Source organism: Zonotrichia leucophrys, chromosome 2, assembly GCF_028769735.1.
Source record: "Zonotrichia leucophrys gambelii isolate GWCS_2022_RI chromosome 2, RI_Zleu_2.0, whole genome shotgun sequence".
NCBI lineage: Eukaryota > Metazoa > Chordata > Aves > Passeriformes > Passerellidae > Zonotrichia > Zonotrichia leucophrys.
In genome coordinates, this window is record NC_088171.1 from 81,249,702 (window position 1) to 81,269,492 (window position 19,791).

General features: G+C 43.0%; 2 protein-coding genes across 5 annotated transcripts; one reads left to right on the top strand and one right to left on the bottom strand.

Moving 5' to 3' along the window:
• The first annotated feature begins 869 nt into the window (after nucleotides 1-869).
• Nucleotides 870-8,856, top strand: SNRNP48 (small nuclear ribonucleoprotein U11/U12 subunit 48). 2 transcript variants are annotated; one of them, XM_064705506.1, is made up of 9 exons: nucleotides 870-1,004; nucleotides 1,082-1,195; nucleotides 1,307-1,367; nucleotides 2,098-2,172; nucleotides 4,539-4,727; nucleotides 5,658-5,779; nucleotides 6,214-6,329; nucleotides 7,518-7,682; nucleotides 8,576-8,856. In XM_064705506.1, the coding sequence occupies exons 1-9, from the start codon at nucleotides 945-947 to the stop codon at nucleotides 8,613-8,615; spliced, it is 942 nt and encodes a 313-aa protein (XP_064561576.1). In that variant the 5' UTR covers nucleotides 870-944; the 3' UTR covers nucleotides 8,616-8,856. The 2 variants fall into 2 exon arrangements, with proteins under 2 accessions (XP_064561576.1, XP_064561577.1); XM_064705507.1 differs by having other exon boundaries at nucleotides 7,521-7,682.
• A 1,472-nt stretch (nucleotides 8,857-10,328) lies between these two features.
• Nucleotides 10,329-17,999, bottom strand: ROPN1L (rhophilin associated tail protein 1 like). Of its 3 annotated transcripts, none has more exons than XM_064705510.1 (7): nucleotides 17,962-17,984; nucleotides 16,906-16,935; nucleotides 15,841-15,990; nucleotides 13,930-14,053; nucleotides 13,597-13,758; nucleotides 10,994-11,169; nucleotides 10,329-10,527 (listed from the first exon to the last, which is right to left on the bottom strand). In XM_064705510.1, exons 3-7 carry the CDS (start codon nucleotides 15,969-15,971, stop codon nucleotides 10,464-10,466), a joined length of 657 nt encoding a protein of 218 aa, XP_064561580.1. In that variant the 5' UTR covers nucleotides 15,972-15,990; nucleotides 16,906-16,935; nucleotides 17,962-17,984; the 3' UTR covers nucleotides 10,329-10,463. The 3 variants fall into 3 exon arrangements, with proteins under 3 accessions (XP_064561580.1, XP_064561581.1, XP_064561579.1); XM_064705511.1 differs by lacking the exon at nucleotides 17,962-17,984 and adding an exon at nucleotides 17,669-17,780; XM_064705509.1 differs by lacking the exon at nucleotides 16,906-16,935 and having other exon boundaries at nucleotides 17,962-17,999.
• Between the last annotated feature and the right edge of the window lie 1,792 nt (nucleotides 18,000-19,791).

The following is a 19,791-nucleotide window of genomic DNA, read 5'->3' on the forward strand; positions in this document are numbered from 1 at the left end:
TCGCCCACTGCCGGGATTACAGTCTCCAGTTACTGCTCAGCCCCCTCACTTTGCTCCTGCTGCCTCTCGTCCGGACAGTCCATCCGACTTGGGATTGTCTTCCCTACTCCTTAAAATTTTAACTGTGAAAAACGCCAATCACTTGGTTTTAAATTTTTAAAAGTTTAATAGTAATAAAATTATTATAAAAATAGTAATACAATTAGAGTAATAATAATTTGGACAATTTGAATTAGGACAATACGAGACAATAAAGACAAAGAGTTACGGATGTCCGGGTAGCTTTTTCTGGACAGCATGAGCCCGAAAAAGAACACCCGTTAACAAAGGATTAACCCTTAAAAACAATAGCCTGTTGCATATTCATACACCTCATACATGATGCATAAATTCCATTCAAACACAGGATTCTGTCTGGTCATCGGTCAACTTCTTCCTCTGAATCCTGACAGCGCCTTCGAGGCGGGAAGAAGTTCGTTTCTTCCGATAAGAGGGCAATAAATTCTTTTTCTCTGAAAGATTTAGGTGTCCTGTGGCTGCTATCTCGCTGCAAGTCCTTTCTTTAAAAAAAGTATCCTACATAGCATAGTTTCTATTTTAACGTTTTTTATAACCCAAAACTATATTTAACACACTACTTAAGAGAATGAATACAGCATTACTTTCTAACACAACACGTATAATATTCATTTTAATATTTGCGAAAAGCCAATCATAATATACGCATTTTTCACACTAACCAAGCATCCGATGCTCACAATGCAACTGATTAATCGTAACTGTCCAGCTACCGGACACTAATTTTAAAAACTAAAAGGCAAAGCTTGACTCAGACCCCTCCGCACCCCCTGCAGACCGGGTGCCGCCCCTCGGAGGCGGGGGCGCCCTCAGCGAAGGCGGTGCCGGGGCCGCCCCTCTCGGTCACGGGGCCGCGCGGCGCGGTAATGGCGGCGCCCGTTGCAGCCATGGCGGCTCGCAGCGCTGTGTGGCTCGGCGGGGACCCGGTGAGGCGGCGGGGGCTGCGCGGGGCAGGGCGGCGGGGCCGGCGGGCCGGGGCTGACCCACCCGTGTCCCCTCGCAGGTGGAGTGGGTGCTGTGCCCCTACGATGTCCATCACCGTGTCCCCCGCGCGTCGCTGGAGAGGCACGCGGCGTCCTGCCGGCTCCGCAGGATGGGATACTCCGCCGAGGAGGAGGTGGGAGCGCGGCTCGGGAAGCGGGGCTCGGGAATGGGGCTGCTGGCCTGGGCTGCCAGCGCCGCTCGGCGGCCCCGGGCCGGGCTTTGACCGAGCCCTTTGGTCCCGCAGGCCGAGATGTACGACTCCAGCTTTTTCTACGGAAACCTGAAGGTTCCCAGCATCGCCATGGGTGAGCGGCAGCGGGGGCTCCGCCGGACGGGGCCGCACACGCGGCTGGGCTGAGGAGGGACCCCCGGGCAGTGCAGGGGATGAGGGGCCGTGGGGAGATCCCGGGGAAGGACAGAGATGTGGGAGTAAGGAGGCCGGGTCCTCACTGTGGCACAACCCCGCTGCCTTGGCAGCTGTAAACTCCCCAAGATCTACTGAAAGTCTTGACTGTTTCAATCAGTACGTTAGTTTTCTCAAATTGTAATTTGCAATTTGCCCTAATTTACCGTTTTTATGCTTCTATCGTTCTGTAATTCTGCTCTGTAGATCACTTTTATATTTTCGTCTTAAAATCCAAGGAGGATGTGTTTTGTTCTCTTAGGAGTTTCTTCCTGTGTTCTCAGTCCTCACTCTTGCATCAAATGCAGAAAGTGTATTAATGAATACTTAGAAGGTGGGGAGGCTGTCTGTAGAATTTGGAGATAAAGCAATGGTACAGAGAGCAATATACATACATTTCTTTTTCCGTATCCTTGTAACTCCAGAAATAATTTTTTTTCCTTAATTTTCTCCCCTTATTCAAATATGTAATAGATGAAAATTACATTTTTAGTTCAAATGAACGAAACTATGATGTTTTGTACCATACCATAAGTGTCATAATAGAGGTTGAGGAATAAAGAATAACCCAATCAAGTACTCGAGAACTTGATGTAAAAGTGGTATGATTTTATTTTCTTCTCTGCCTGCAGATAAAGACCTACAGTTTCACATTGTTAAGCAGGCTAGAGCCCAAAGTGTGAAGGAAGGTGCAGGCTACAGTGAAGGTAAGGAGCAAGCAGATACTGATGTGATTTCATCAGCCTCCTGTGGAGAGTTGCCCTTGTCTCCCTCCTTGCTGCTTCCTTCATTCCACTGAGAACTGCTGTGAGGAATTTCACTTCATTTATTTTTAATATTCCTTCCCCTGCATATCTTGGAGTATGATTAGTTTCTACACTTGGGGCAACTAGATGAGAGACTTTCAGTTTGTTGTGCCTGTATCTCTTATTGTCTTCAGGACTGAAAAAACCAACCAACAAGCTGGTTACTATGTTGGACTGTTTCAAGACTGAACTAAGAATTTGCATAAGAACTGTGTTGGCACATTTGCAAATGTGATGTTGTCCTTTGTCACTGCTCCAGGCTCACTAATTCCTTTACATTTCATTTTTCACTGGGTTTTGTGACCAGACAGGGGACCAGGCTAGGATGGAGTCTTTAAGGGTTCAGATTTAGATCAAGCAGAAAAATAGGGCTCCCTCTGGAATCTGTTGAGATTTAGTGTATGGTTGAGAAATTACTGCAACACCTGAAAGAACATTTGCTCTCTGTAGACTTTGGTTTGTTAAACATATATAGGCAGAAGGAAAAGTAACACTGAAACTTTTCTGACAGTGAAATACAGCTGCACTTTCTTGGACAGCTTTTCATGGTTTCTTTGTTTCTCTGGCATAGCAAATAGAGGCTTAATGGACAGTTTCTTGGAAAGGGAAAGTCCTGGGATGAGCACTGTGCTTTGAGCATGCCAGGTGCATTTCCTCTGAGGGGAAGTGGGAACTCATTAATTTGACACAACCACATCCAAGTAGAGAAGCAGCAGATAAACCCTTTGTGGAGTGGTTCATTGCAAAGGTGCACCAGTGAGCCACTAGATGCCAGTGTTCTCTGCCCAAATTGCCCTGCAAGCTTGCCTTTCCCTGAGGATAACACTGAATCTGGATTGGTGGTTCTCATTGTGACAGCTTGGCCTGTTGTAAGATTTACCTACTTGTTTGTTCGATTTAAAGTCTTTGGCAAGAAAAACAAATGAAAAATAATTTTTCATTATAAATTTCCTTTTGACTTACTGTCTCAAAGGAAGAGATTTTCTTTATTTGTTTTCCTTTTTTTTCAATTGTAACCATATTTGGAATATTAGCATAGCTACATTGTTGAAAACAAAAATTTGTCTCAATCACAAATTGTGTAATTCTTCTAAAATCACAAGAATGTAATTATCAGTGCATTTTTATGGACTTCTGTGACCTGTAAGAACAGTGCATTTTAAAAAGAGACTTCTAGTTTTTGTGTTTAAATTCATTTGTTCATGTTAGAACAGTTCTGATTTAGGTTCCAAGTACAGTAATGCTGAAATCTTGTATTTTAGGTTTGTTTGTAGAGTTACTGTGGTTTCTCTTGCTCTTTTTTAGTGTCTTTAGTGAAAGTAGGATGTGGAAGATTGCCCAGCTTCCATTAAGAGCTGAATAATCTGGAAAAGTTCTAGGTTTGCTGTTGTTGCATACATCCTTCTTATGTGTTGGCTCTGCTGTCTGCCTGGAGATGTGTGGGATTGTGTTGGAGGAGGCAGGATTATGGAGGTCAGATAAATGGTTGCAGGAAAACTGAAAAATTTTGACTCAAATGGTGTTTTTCTGACAATGTCCTAGAGGATTGCATCCTGTATCTTTGTGGAAGTCACTTAACTGCTGTTGCAATGGATTGAGAATGGATTCGTTTGTTTGGAGGCATGTGTGTTTTAACTGGGGGATGGGAAAGAAGAGTGTTCAGGCAGAGTGTTTGTTTCCATAGCTTTAAGTCAGTTATCTGATCTGGAGCACTTTGAAAGTGCCTTTGTAGTCCTTTCAGCTATAAATTCCTGTGTCAGTCTCTTATAAAAGCTCTGTAGAGAAGGTGGCAGTGTGAGTGAGACTGATTTTCACACTGCTTGGTTATCTAGTCTCCTAGAACCTTTCATTCCTGTTGGCAGAACAGGTATTTTGCAGCTAGCACTTTATGTAACATTTTAGGAGTAAGATAAACCCACAAGATAGAGCTGCAGCCTCTCTTGATTTAGCTTGTAAGCCAAGAGCTGAAACTCATGGGAAATTACAGAGGTTGCTTTGATCTAATCTAGTATGATTCCTTTGTGGCATATGAAAACTGTATCTGTGTAAGCAATCAAGAGGGGTTTTACAGCCTGAGGGGGGCTTGGGAGGGATCTTTGAGCAGTTTTCATCTTTTCAAATTAAGAAAGTTGAAATTTCTTACAGATACATAGGGGAAGGATGAAAACAGCCTGGGAGTCATTGCATTGTTTGTTTGTTGAGCTTCTTGCTGTTTTCCTGTATAATTATGCTACTTTACAAGTAACAGCTCTCTGTCCAACCTCCAGGTTCCTACTCGTTACTGCCCATAGAAGTTCCTCAAAACCACAAGCGTTTCACCTGTGACCTGACCCAAGCTGACCGCCTTGCCCTTTACGATTACGTTGTTGAGGAGACAAAGAAACAGAGGTCCAGATCCCAGATTACGGAAAATGACAGTGATCTCTTTGTGGATTTAGCAGCAAAAATCACCCAAGGTTTGAAGAATGATCTATTGTTGAATTTATGGCTCAGAACTTTCACTTTGTCCAGTTACATGAGTTTTGTTGATAGCCAAACAGAATTGATTGTGGGTTTTTTTGGGGTTTTTTTTTGTGGAGAGCATACTGTTCTTAAAAGCTACAACAAAGATCCAGGATCACAAAATGCTAGTTTGTTGTCCTTTATGATGTTTACCTTCTTGGAAAATCTCAGTGCTCTGCCTTTTGCACATGTATTATGGGTATCTCAGTGGATGGATCTTCTGTCTTTGCTGCAGCTGTCTCCAGGTTGCCTAATGTTGCCACTGTGCTGTGCAGCCTGGAACAGTTATTTGCTGTAAGACGTGATGAGATTAAAGATTGCTTAACAGTAAAAGCTGAACAGGAGAGGTTGGGAGTCATCCAGGTGGAGCTCTTGAGCAAACATACTTTGGTGTTGTTCTGGAACCTCTCATCCCTGTTGAGTCATGCCAGTTTGTAACTTCCAAGTGCAGCAAAAGCATCTGTGTCACCCTGCAGGCCCTGCTGTGCCTAGGAGGTGTGACAGTGCTTGGCATCTATGCAAGAAACTTTTTTACAGAATCTGGCTTTCTCATTCTGTGTCTTTGTGTAATACTGGCTTTGAAAACATGATTTGTATTTAGAAGGTGTTTGACCAAATCACAAGCCTGTATATTGGCATGGATCACAGTTTGGAGACTGAGATCACATAACAGCGTTTGCTTGGTGGCTTTTTACTTGTGTGTAAGCAGCCAGCAAGAAGGTTGGAGAAGGAAGCTTGAGATAAATTCACCCTAGTTACTAAATACAGGAGGAACTTGAGAAAGAGCACAATTATTTTATGTTTCTGAATGTATGAGGCCTTCACACCTGCAGGTGCTAACATCCTGCTAATGACCATTTGTTTTACTCCCAATTTTTTGCTAGATGATAGTCAGAAAGGTCCAAAGTCCCATCTTGAAATTCTGGCTGAAATGCGAGATTACAAAAGGCGGCGGCAGTCATACAGAGCTAAGAATGTTCACATAACAAAGAAGTCCTACACTGAGGTGAGATGGGGAAAAAAAAGGCTTTTTTTGCACAAAAGTGCTTATTATATATCAGCATAAACAAGTACATATGCTTTCAAAGACAAATAATGGGTCTTTCTCTGCTTCTTGTATCCTGCTTTGTTATTGTTGCAAACTGTAGAGGAATGGTTTTGGTTTGTTGCAGCAAGTTACAAATAATGAACATTTCTGACTGCTGAGGTTTGAATGTGAAATTGCCAGCAAGATATAGCTCACTATCATAGAATGGTGCTATTTAAATTTATGCTGAAACATTTTTCTGCAAATAAGACTTTCCATTCAAACATCTGATGTACAGGGTTTGGGGAAGATTTTTGTGAGGTTGGGGTTTTTTTTGAGATGTTTACAGTTTGTTTAGTGCTAGTTCAGGCACTACCAGGACATGTTTGTTTTTAATATATCTTAATCTCCAGGTGATTCGGGATGTGATTGGTGTGCATATGGAAGAACTCAGCAATCAGTGGCAGGAGGAGAACAGGTTGGATAATTCAGAGATATGTGAAGGAGGGAAGTCAAAGTCTTCAGGAAGGTATGCCACAGCTGACAGCTTCTTCAGGCATGAAGCAGATTGTAATTTTATCTTACCACCTTCTTCTAATAGCACATATCAACATTATTTGAGTCATATGCACGGTTTATTTTATACTAATTCTATTAAGTCTTGCTTGAGAAACTCTGCCTGCATGGAGGATGGAGAAAAATTAATAAGTATCTTTCTTTCAGAGGTAAGTAGGTTAGTTGCAAGTGATTCAGCTGAACAGCTAGTTTCTGGTGGAGCTGGGGGATGAATAGTGCTCCCTCTGTGCCCAAATGTGTATATATGTTGTAGCTGGGTACAGAAGGACACTTGGAAAGACAAGTACACAATTTTTTACCCTTCCCTACCACATGACATGTGCTAGATATATTACACCTCAGAGTAAAGGTTTCCATAACATAGTAAATATGGGGAGGCTTTACAGTTCTTATCCCTGCAAATGCTGCTGTGCTAATTAGGAGGGTGTTGCAGCTATACATATTTCTGCTGTGTCAAGCAACACTGCACACCCTTCCACGTGTTTGTCACTGAAGTAAACATGGAGTCATGACCTAGTGATTGCCTATTTGTGCCTCTTCAGCAGGTCTTTGAGAGGAGAATGTTTTTGAAACACACTAGAAAGTGACAGCATTAAAATGAAGATGAATGGGTGGCAGAGCACTGGAACAGTCTGCCCAGGGAGATCCTGGAGTCTCCCTGTCTAGAGAAATTCAAAACCCACCTGAAGAGCTTCCTGTGTTAACCCGCTCTAGGTGACCCTGCCTTGGCAAGGGGAGTGGATTAGAAGATCTCCAGAGGTCCCTTCCAACCCTAACAATTCTGTGATTCTGTCAGATCACGACTTCGGTTCTCCAGCTGTAGGCTGCAGCTTAAGGCAGGTGCTTGAAGAGTTAAAAGATTTGAAGCAAAACAAAGTGAACCCCTTCTACTGCCTCCTGTTTGACAAGCAGAGGTGTTAAGGAGCAGTGCTCATAGGAAATAACTGGGTTAGAGTGCTGAGATGTGCACATGGACTTTGGGCCTCTTTTGGGAGGTATTGCATTTCTTAGAGAGATAGCTTAATAAAAGATATGTCTTCTGTCTTACATCAGTGGTATGTCACTATATTACAAAACTGGTACTGGAAGCAGTGACTGTGAAACTGTTTTTATTGATGAAGTCACTTAAGTTTGTTTTCAGAAGGGAGGACAGGCGGTCAGCTTCGGTGGACTCGCGGCAGTCAGGGGGAAGCAGCAAGGACACGGAGTGCACGAGACACAGGAGAGACACCAGCAGGAGTCCCAGTAAACGGAGGAGGAGTCGGGAGAGAGGCAAAGACAGAGACTCTCGGAGAAAAAGAGAGAGGTGAGCAGAAACAGTGACAGCTGACTCCTGCTTCCCAATCAGGCGGCTGTAGCCATTTTCTATGAGAACTTAGTGCAGAGGTTGAGAATGTCTCATCCAGTTAAAAAGCTAGGCTAACCTCATATGCAGTATGAGGCTACTAATACTAAATAGAACATCCTGTGAGATCACAAACTGTGATCCAGACTTCAGAACTTACTGGCACATCTGAAAGGTGGCACTTTCCGCAGCATGCTTGCAGGGTTGCAACAGTACTGTAACAGGCTGTTGATTTTACTCCTTGATCAGTGTGGTTAAAGGGACAGCACGTTTCTCATCCACAACTAAGTGCCTGTTATGTCTAATGATGATTTCTGCTCTAGTTTGCTCTAGACCTTAATAAATAGTATTATTAACCTTTCCACATTAGATGCTTCAAAACAATGCTGTTGCTCTTCAGTACATCTGGATATACAATTTAGCAAAAGAAAATAAATCTAGGCCACAGCTTGTAATACCATCAACAAAGTTGATATTTACATCTGCAGGAGCACAGGTGTGTGGGACCTGTGTTTGAGCAGACATGATAGGGACTGTTGTGCAGAAGAAATGCTGCCTTGCCCCTTGTGTTTGGGTAAATGCATTACATAACTGCAGGGATGGCAATGATGGCTTGTCTCAAAGCTGGCTTCATTACACCGTGATGCCATTCATACTCAACTAATTGCCACTCTGGCACTGCATGACAAGGCTTGATTAAAGCAGCATGGAAAATAAACTGTCTAAGAGCAGTTTACTTTCTCTCCTTAGAGGACTACATTTAATGAGAGCTTTCCATTTTCCAAGTTGTTTTTTCTCTTCAGACTTTCATGCTGAGCCTAACAGCCCACTCAATGTTTATGTTTTTGTTTCAGGGATGAAGACAAGTATTACAATCATAAAAGAAGAAAGTAGGAACAAGAACCTGATGATTTTGTTTGCCAGCTGTTCAAAACATAACTTCTACAAGAACTATTGTTACTGCTGTTTTTTCCAAGACAGTAAAGGTGTGCACATAATATTGGTGTTGCATCATACCCGTGCTGCTTGGAGACGAAAAAGTGCTACAGTTTGTCAGGATGGAAGCAGTGTATTTCAGATAATGTGTAAATCTGTAACATTTATACATCTGTTAATAAATTATATTGATCTCTCATGTATTTGAGTTATTCTGACAAGGCTGAAGAACAAAATTTATGAGGGGCTGTACTTACTGGCCTTCCTGGCCTGTAAGTAGTGGATATAGAACACAGCTAATCCCTGGAGTCCAGATCAGTTACAAACAGGGAATGCATGAAGAGAGCTCCCTCTCCTACCTGACACTGTTACCTCTAGGTGACACTGCCTACTTACAGCATATATCAGAGGGCAGATTTCAGAGTTCCTCAACAGGATAAAACATCTTCAACTGCAGCTGGTGTTAAATGGACAATAACACAAAAGTTAGTGTTCCCAAGCTCATGTGCAAAGAAAATTCAGAACAATAGAATCTGGCAAAGGTGATGAGAATGTAGCTCTCCACAGAAGCTCGGGGGAGGTACCAAGGACACTTGGAGTATTGCTGACGACCATATTCAAATAGCAGGTACATTTCCTTTCAGCACTAACTAGGAAGACTTCCCATCCTGTCGACTAACATACATGTGTTTGTGATAGAGGTTGCTAAAACAGACTTAAAACATGCAGGGAGATATTAAGGATGTACTGTTCTGTTAATTCCTCACACAATTACTTCAGCAAGGTCAGTCACCATCAGCCAAGCTTCTTGCCTCAATAAAGTAAACAACTATAAGAGAACGAGATCCATCTTTCCTAAAATACTTCTGTTTGTTCAATGTGCCAAGAAAGGGCACTTCATGTTGCCCCTGGTTGTGGCCTTCTCAGTCAAAGGGAATCTTTCCAGTTTTAGTGCAGCCTCTAGTATCCTCTTTCATATCTCAGTTGTTTCTGCAATTAAGTGTGACTATCTGTCAGTAAATATTTGGTCTAGTTTGGATGGATTTAGGCTTTATACCTGCCTGTTACAGCAGTCTAACCAAACAACTCTGTGTCAGGTATTCCTCACCTATGTGACAAATGCAGTAGCTTTACCTGTCAGAAAACAAAATATATTTTAAAACATCTTTATTTAGACAAGTTTATCCAAAAATGAAAAAAGGTATTTAAGTTCTAAAAGGCTTCTAATTAGAGGGAAAACAATATGGAACCACTGCAGTCCTTGCATTGGTTTTGTCTACCAGCTCAGCCACAGGGTTCTCATTAAGTTCTTTCAGCAGGGCCTGGTAAAACAGTTTAAATAGAGCATGTCCTGGCAGACATGCAAGCTGTATTTGTGCCAGAGTCAAAATGAAGTGAGAGCTACCAGAAGCATAATGAGAAATGCTCCAGTTACATCTGCCCTGGTTTAACTCAATTCCATGTTTTACTTAATCAGTTATCAAATGTAGGTAGGAAGCTTGGTAAAAAAAACAACTTTTGCTCAATTCAATATAAGCAGATGAGTGAAGGGGTCACTCCCTAGGGGTGGCCATCAGTATCTGAGAGGCTGGAAAACAATATAACCATGTATTATTCAATGAACATCCCCTGAAGGGCCATCTCAAAAGCAGGACAAAGAAAAGGAAACGCTAGAGAAGAGGATCATGTTGTTCTGAAATGTGCAAATTATGGTACTTTGAACACAAATTACTTTCTTGAACTTATTTATTCCTTCTTTTATTTCTCTTCTCACCTCATGCTGAAGAGTAGGGCTGGTAAGGTTGATCAATAAAATATGAAGGAGTATGGCAGGAAATGTCTGATCAGCACCATGCCAGAGTGTTTGTCCCTGAAAAGGAATAAACCAAAATTTTTAAATGGCACTTTCACATGGTAAATCCTAGTGTGTTGGTAAAGATACAATTTAGGGCTATATGAAATGCAATAAAAAGGGGATTTATGATCTGTTAAATCAAAGAAACAGCCCAGAAAATGCTGCTGGTTCCAGAAGCAGGAATATGCAGATGTTACAAGCCTGTATATAATAGCTTCCTACAGGGAAAATTATACCACCCTGCAGAGACTTCAATATTTCAGAGAAAGATGGATAAATAACAATTTATCTTTTAACAGTGTAAATGCTGAAGTTGACAAAAAATAACTCTGTATATTTTTGATACAATCTTAGTCAATCCTTACTCCTGTCATCATGGCTATGCCCAAAAGAAAATGGACTATTCACCTGAAATTAAAGGCTTTTGGAGAACCCAGAGGCAATTGATACATTAAAATTCCTTGCACAGATTTTTACTTACGCTTTTTCTTTAATTTCCTCGAGGAATGCATTAGTTTCTGTCTCTGATATCTCTCCATCAATACTGGCCAAATACAAATAAAGGAACGAGAATGTTTCGAAGGGAATTCGAGCTGCTCCACCTTCTGGGTCTCTTGTTAGGATCTCACAGGCCTGCTTCATTGAACTCAGTAAGGACTGCAGGGTTCCAGCAAGAAATGAAAGGAAAAGTATCAGAGCCATGAACATCCTTGCATATCATGGCAAAATCCACACTGTAAACCATTAAAAGGGAGGGTAAATGAGATGAAGGCGTTATCATCGTTGCCTAGCTTCAAACCCCAAATTTACTGTCTAGTGCAGGCCCAAGAATGGAAACGATAATGCATTTCTAGTAGAGGCAGGAGTAAAAAATACCAGAATCTTGTGATGGTTAAAGATTGCATAGGGTCATCTGAGCTCTCTCTCCATTAGGGCTGAATTGCTCTGTTCTGCTACTGTAAAAGCTTCAACATCACTGTATCTAGTAAAAGATCTTTTTGTGTGTGTATATTACCTCAATGGCTGTAAATGAATTCTCAGCAGCAGTTAAGACAGATAAGTTTACAACCCCCAGAAAATAAATATAGGTTTGGTAATTTTATTACGATATTATATTACATAATTTTTAGATTATATTTTGGCTGATATCTACTGTTTCCCCAATCTCTATGCAAGTTCCATTTTAATCGATAGTAGAAAAAGCACTGAGGCAAAGGCATTTAAAGAATATTTCAGTTTAGTCAAAGGTCAATAACATCCAAGTTACCTTTAAAAAACATGCCTCAAATCATTAGTTCCAAATATACTTTGAAAAAATACTTCCTTTAATATGGTGTTGACAATCCAGTGCCCTATGCATGCTGAGCTATACTGGGAAAAGTGTTGAAAATTTCAGCATTGAGTTTCATTCAAAGACTGATTGGATGCCATTAAAGAAACAAACAGGTAAAACCACATGCATCATATATATCCAAAATATAAAAGCACAAAACCAAACCCACAAAGGCTTTCTTCCACCTAAGTCTTAATATTTTTCACTGCAACTTTTTCAAAATTTACTCTTACATTCTCATTAACAAGCAAGCAACGTCTATGTAAAAAGAAAGTATTTCCTAACAGTAGAATAGCAATACTTAAAATAAATAAATTATCTGTTTAAGATCTAGAACACAGGCCAGAGAAGTGTCATCTTATAATCCCTTACCAGTTTTACTTAATGTAACTTCTCCCCTGGAAGACTTTTCAGGGAAAAGAGAAGCAGCTGACTCTGTGATGGCCAACTCTACATTTTGCATTTGGCTGCCCCTCTACTGTCCTTTCTGGTCCAGCCACCCCAACCTGCCACGGTCTCTCTCCCAACATAGCAAAGTTATTCATATCCATTTTGCCAGCCTTGAAAGACAATTTAACAGGCTACCCGTGTAGTCATTTCTCCTTTTGTAAAGGATTTTGTAAAAATGTATTGATGCTTTACAAAAAGGATACTTCAGACTGGTGCTCTTAAGAAGTTCGTATTTGTCTACTCTTGTATCTCAACCATGACCCTGTCTGACTGTGAACACAATTTACAGTGCAGAAAATGAATGTCAATTTCTTGTGTATGTCTTTCTCTCTGGTTTAGGAAACTGAGATCTAGGTTTCATTATGTAGTAGTGAAATCACATCATTCACTTAATATCCAAAAGGATGGCGAGATGGTGAAATTTAGTCTGTCTAGCTCCATCAGAATGATGTTCCTGTGACTCCATTTTTAGTTTTGGTTTATTTGGGGGTTTTTTGCAGGAGAGAGCGGTTGTTGTCTTTTAGATAAGTAATGTTGCTGTTACTATTTTTAAATGAAGAAAAGAGCCCAAATGACAAGATCATTTTGGGAGGAAGACTGGAATCAAGAAATACAAATTTGAAATAAAGACAGACAGATGGAAAGACAGATGGATAGATAGACAGACAGACAATTGCACAGTTGCATTGCTAGGCCAGGCTAACATTCAGGCCTTCCAGATATTGCAACATTCACAAAAATTTATTTCACATATATTTTCTTTTTAGTACCTCTTCTTCCCTACTGTAGAAATCATTAGAAGTATTATACTTTATAAGAACATCAGCTTAATGCATTTTATAATCTTTCATTCTGTTGAAATGCTCTACTGAGATTTTATTACTGACATTAAAAGAACTAAGTGCAGCTGTAGTAATATTAGGTGCTGCTGAGAAAATTTAATTGGTTACACAATCAATTAAAATTGTTTCTTTAATTTCTCCCTTCAGTTCTCCTTCATGGACATTTACACTGATGCCATTCAGCATCATTCCTCCATCATCCTCTCTCACACAGGACAAGCACCCTGCAGACACACTTGCTCTTCAACTGAGGACTTAGCCATCCTTCTTCTGGTTAAGTTCCCCAGACCAAAATCTGATTCACAAGGGAAGTAAACACTCAAGCCACTTTACCAGCTGCTGCAAAAGCAATCACCATTCCCCAAATCCATCTGCATTAAGTGTTCTATGGTCTATCTTGCATAAGGATTCTAGGCAACCCCTTGTGTTTGGATATGAGGGCTGCTGCTGTGAACGTACCCCACCAAGCACGCTGCACCCAAGTGCCAGAAACTTCATCCACTCCACCTCCTCGCCAAAACTGTCCAACTGCAGGATAGCTTCCAGCTGCTCCTCTGGCAAGCCCAAATGCTTCCATTTTTCCCTCAGTTCTGCAATGGCCACCATGCCTTTGGAAGAAAGCTTTGAACAAAATCATGGTACCACAATAAGAACTCCAGAAACCAGAACGAATTTAAGAACACAGTGTCTCCCCAAAATTCTTCAAATACTTGACAGTCTCTCTCCCCAGCCATCCCCAACACATCAGCATTCCTTAATAGCACTGTGCATTCGATAAAGAACAGCTTGTACCTGTTTGTGCAAGACCTTAAGGAGTCCTGGGGTCAAACCAGCATCTTTTTTCTCTGTTGCTAACGGCATTTCGAGCCTCTCCTTCACAGGAAGGGGTTCACCTTTAGATAAGGCTGAAAAATACCTAAGTGAATGGAAAGAGCGACACACCTCAATGCCCATGGCCATTACAAACTGCACAGAAGTAAATTCTCTTACAGTTCAGTGTAAGAGTCTGCAGGCTCCCCCACAGGAGCAGCAGCACCGGGTAAGTTGCCTACATGCACAACTCCCATATTCCTGTGCCCAAAACCCACAATCTTTAGACTTTACTTGCCCCTTTTCATGACACTCTAATAATTCTTGAGGCATTTAACTTATTTTGTGCATGCTATATTCAGTTCTTTTGGTTGATGAACCTGAGGACTTAGCTGTTTAACATTCCCCTTGTGGACTACCCAAAATGTACATCTTCCTATTCACATCGCAATTCTCTTCTCAGTATTTCTGCTATTTCTGTCCACTACAAAATAAAATTTAAGAGCAGAGCACAAAGGGCATTGGATGCACATCCTTTTAATTATAAGGCTGTCAACCTTAAGAACTGCCTCTGCCTTAACTGGCCAACAAACTGAATTGTGCAAGGAAAACTCGGTTTTTATTCAGGTGCATCTAATGTACAAGTTTCTCCACCTGTCCTGCCTCATCTACCCTGGTCATCCCTGTCCATGTGCAGGCTATCCCCTGCTGTGCAAATACCTGCTAAAATACAGCAGGCAGCACTCCAGAACTGAATTAGTGACTACAGAAACAGATGCACAGCATGCATGCACAGATAACACCCGGGCTGTTTTTCAGCCAGATCCAGTTCCTCATCTGATGATTCACAGGCACCAGCACTACAGCAGCAGCAGCACGTGTGAAGCCACAGCTTTGCTCTGCATTGCATGGCTCCCAGGGACGGATCTTGCTCTGCCAGGTCGGGAGCATGCTCCAGAGAGAGGGGCTGCGATGGGGGCAGCAGGAGGATCGCAGCAGCCGCGCTGCTGCAGTGCTCAGGCAGAGCTCGGGGCTGCCCCTGCTCCCGCAGCCCCAGTCCCAGCAGGCTCCAGCTACACAGGTAACCTCACCTCCAACACATTCCTAAGAAACGCCACACCATTTCAAGGTGGTCCCGCTGGCTTTCTCCAACACTGCAGCGGTAACAATTCAGCTTCAGATTATTTTCTTTCTAACAGACAAGCCGGACTCCAGCCTGGCTGTGTTAACAACCTCCCTTCCCTCACACGGTGCAGACGTTTTCCAATCCCCCCAGCTGAGAACATCTCACCTTTCAAGAGCTTGCCCACACAAACTATAGGGCAGGTTATAAAAAATTATAGTGAGCAGTTGAGGTAAAAGAAACAAACTGTTAAAGGAGAAACATTTAAACCAACTTTATGGCTAGAGATTTATTATGCCGATTATCACTTTAAAGGTGCAATTTTTCAGGCACTCTTCCCAGAAAGAAAGAAGAGAAACCTAACCAGGCTTAAGAATTAGAAAGTTAATGTCTAATTTTTTCCTTTAAATTCCAAGAACTGAATCTCAGATGAAAGAAGAAAAACCAAACCAAACCAAACCAAAAGGAAAAAGAGTTGGTCTTTCAGATAGAAAAACTAATAACAAAAATCAAATTAAGATGCATTTTTCTGTAAGGAAATCCAGCTATTTCAGAAGTAAGCCAGCCCTAAACCTCAAGAAAACAGCAAATAAATAAAATAAATAAAATTTTTTAAAGGCTTACATGCTGCATTAGTACACAGAAGTGTATATGCAATGTATATGCTGACGCAATATTCAAAACTGTGTCCACTATACAATAGAGAGGAGAGTGAGGTTTTGAGGGTCCATATGTAGAGCTCTCTGTTGTTAGGTGAACACCATACTTACGCAGCTGCCCACTGCAAAACATCAAAAGGCTGAGTTCTGATAGCAGCTTTAGTAAATTGCTTCAGAATATCAGGTAGCTCCGGGGGGATTTTGATCTGCTGAGCACAGAACATGGTTTCTGGAAGAGGCATGGTGTCCAGTCACAAGGACCTGCAAGAAATAAAACAGCATTTCACAGATGCAGAATGTGAATGAAAAGCTGTGTGCGCACATGGGAGTGAATAGTGCCTGTCCCCAGATTTTCTCCTGTCCTACCTGACAGCCAGGGCTTCTGGGGTGCTGACAGACTTCAAAGGGTAAACAGACAAAGCCCTGTGTGGCTCTAGGCTCTAAAAAACTTTATGGCTACACCAAGTAAAGCACGTCAGCTTGGGCACCAATCACAGATGGGTGAGAACTACTGCTCTAACAGGTGACTTCAGATAGTTTTAAACTGATTTTTCTCCTCAAACGTACCACAACAAAAATTTGTAAAATGGGCAGTCCAGACAAGGCACACCACACATGCCAACATGAAAGGTATCTACATTGACAACTCACTACTGCATGCCAAGGAAAATCTTGATATTTTTGTACAGATACCAGAATACGCACATGAGCAAGTCTGTATTGTGTTTATGTATTCAAAAATGCTGTAGCAAAAAGTTACTAATTGGTGCTTGTGACAAACTTTACATCAAACAAATACAGTGACAAACAAGATATTAATGTGTCCTGCAAGCAGATATCACACTTGGTTCATCCAGCTCTACAGAGGTGTCTGTCTCATTCATGATTTAACTCATTTGTTGCAAGGAACCCTGTTCCCCAGGATCCAAAAGAAGGGACAGAGATAGGCTATTGTATGGTTCTTCTCCCATAGCAATGGAGCACATTCAGTGGGAAACCCTTCTCATAATTTCCAGGATAAACGATGGCATACTTAAGTTGATTTAGCAATAAGAACCTAAGATGTTTAGTTGTTTGCAGAAAGGAGGAGCAGGAAAAGCAACAGCATTAAGAAAGTAATCAGGAATTATGTAACAGAATCCTCTATCCCTTTAGACTTTTTAAAGATAAGAGTACCTGGCAGGTGGCTTTCTCACATTAATTTTCCTGTAGCGGAAAAGAAAAAAATTAAAAGTCAGAGATAGAGCAATGGAACTGCAGTGGCTCAAGGCTCCTTTGAGGATCAAGCCATACTTGGAGCTTTATTTATGGAGAAATGCAGACAGGGTACAGCATCTTCATCACTCCAATGCAGGCAATTTGCATCAGAAACAGACTTCAAAGTGCACATTTAATTACCACATTGGCCACGCACTTTCAGTAATGATTCAAAAACACAGCTCTAGCCAAGGAACAGAAGCTGAAGGCAAAAAAGCTGAGGATTTCAGGACAACAGAAAAACTCTGAGGAAGGAATACAGCTGTGTGTGCATGTACTCTTGGGAAGTAATCAAACAAAAGAATTAAAATAAAATCATAAAAAAAATGCATTGCAAGAGCTGCTTTTCTACAGTAAGCCATTAATCACAGAATAGCAGAGGTGGCCAGAGACTTCTTGGAGGTCAGCTGGTCTGAACCCCTGCACAACCTATGAGCAGGGTGCCAAAGATCCATGTCCAGGTGTGTTCCAAGAATCTCCAAGGATGGAGACTCCGCACTCCCCTGGGCAACCTGTGCCGGTGCTCAGTCACCCTCACAGGGAAAGAAGGTCTCTCGATGTCTCTCTTGATCTCCTGCACATATATACACACCTAATGGTCAAAGAAAAGCACAGCTAGGTCAGGCAGCCTCTGCACCCCTTCACCATGGGTTACTCCCGCTACAGACAAAGCTCAGCTCACCACTTTCACTTCCCTCTAGTTAGCTCTAATTTTCTACTTTTTTCCTTCCGCGAACCCAAGCCAGCCCCAGGTGTTTAGGAAACAAGGCCAAGGCGTGTCCGCACGCAGATGGGACCGGCCCAGCCCCGGCTGCCCGCGGCCCGTCCGCCCCGAGCTGCGGGGAGGCACCGCCGGCGGGCAGCGGCCCCTCGCAGGCCGGAGGGAGCCCCAGGGCCGCCCACGGCCCCAGAGCCCCGGACACCCCCGCGGAGGCCGGCCCGGCGCTCGGGAAAGGCCCGGACACAGCCCCTCACCTGCCCCGCTCCGCGGCCCCGCTGCCCCGGCAACGCGCAGGGACCGGCCGGGGCGGGGCAAAACGCAATGGCGGCGAGCTTTAAAGGGCAACAGCGGCACCCGCTCTTTGTACAAACTTTGGAAAAGGCCCAAACCATGGATGAGGATATTTAATGTAAAGTTACGAACTTTACTTTCGTACAGTCACAGATGCAGCCTGCAGGGTGGGGCGCAGTCGGCTGGAGGATACAGCGGCGGGACAGGAGCCAGCAGTGGGCCCAGGTGGCCAAAAAGGCCCGCGGCATCCTGGCCTGTAACAGCAGTAGTGTTGCCAGCAGGATGGGGGGAAGTGATTCTTCCCCTGTACACGGCCCTGCTGAGGCTACACCTCGAATCCTGTGTCCTCTCAGTTCAAGGAGGGACTGGAGGGTGCTGGAGGGAAAGGTGACAAAGCTGGACAAGAGCCTGGAGCACAAGTCCTATGAGGAACAGCTGGGGAAGGTAGGTTGTTTAGCCTGGAGAAGAAGAGTCTCAGGGGTAACCTTATTGCTCTCTACAACTGCCTGAAAGGAGGCTGTAGGCAAGTGAAGGTTGGCATCTTCTCCCAAGCAACCAGTGACAGAGTAAGAGGGCACAGTCTTCAAGCTGTGACAGGGGACATTAAGACATTTAGGTTGGACATTAAGAAGAATTTCTTCACAGAAGGGGTGATTAGACAGTGGAAGGGTTGATCCAGGGACGTGGTAGAATCACCATCCCAGCTGGTGTTTAAGGAAAGACTCCATGAAGCACTTTGTGCCGTGGTCTAGGTGCTAGGGTGGTGTTCAGTCATAGGCTGGTCTTTTTCTCAGACATCTTTTCCAACTTGATTGATTCTGTGAACATCTTAGCCCCATGTAATTGGCAGAGCCCGTGGCTGGGAAGGCTGGTTCCTGCAGGTGCCTGGGTTCCCTGTAGCCTGTTGGCCCCTTCATGTCCCCTGGCCACAAGGCTGCTCTACTGGGTGAGCAGCGTTAGGGTGGCATGTCTATCTTGCCTTTGGCATACTTGCACCTCCTTTCCTGGCATGGATGAAATGTGAAGAAATGTTGAGTGAGCTGAAAAAGAGACAGGACAATGTATCCCCAAAAATTCCCTTGGAAGCTGCTGCTTCCCAGGACAGCTTAGCCACAATCAACCTCTGCTGGTCAGGCTTCACAGTGCTGGACATTCAGGATAGCAGCACCACTGAGAATCTGGCACCATGGAGAGAGCACAGCCAGTGGCAGCAGCTTCTCAGCATCTGCTGGTCCGAATTGACACCATGAGGCAGCGTGGGCTCTCCCACTGCTCCAGAATGTGAGGAACCAAAGTGCCCTCTCTGCCACAAAGTCTTCTTTCCACTGCAGATAAAAACAGCACCAGAGGTAACCTGACTGGCATCCTCTGTAAAGATGCCAGCACATCTCTTGGTTACAAAGCAATACCCCTCCTGTACCTTCTAAAATGGACTCTACACAGCCAGAGCACTCAGATCAACTTGGTAATAGGATTATTCACTTCAGAAAGCCTTCTCAAGCCATTGCTCAAATGAAACTTGGGTGCTGCATGCTCAAAACAGGCCAAGCAGAAGCACACAACCCTATTTGAAGCCAGGCCTTTTTAATCCACATTATGTCCCTGCTGATGAACATGCAAGGCCATGCAGGACAAAGATAAAATGGTGGGCTCTGGAAAGCAATAAGCACACATTTTAACAACTGTTTAATCTTTCATAAAACAGGAACACTTAGCATAAGCTACAGGCTAATTATTTGGCCTCAAAATACTTTGCAGATTGCTGTAACTAAAGAAAACAGTAAACTTCTGAC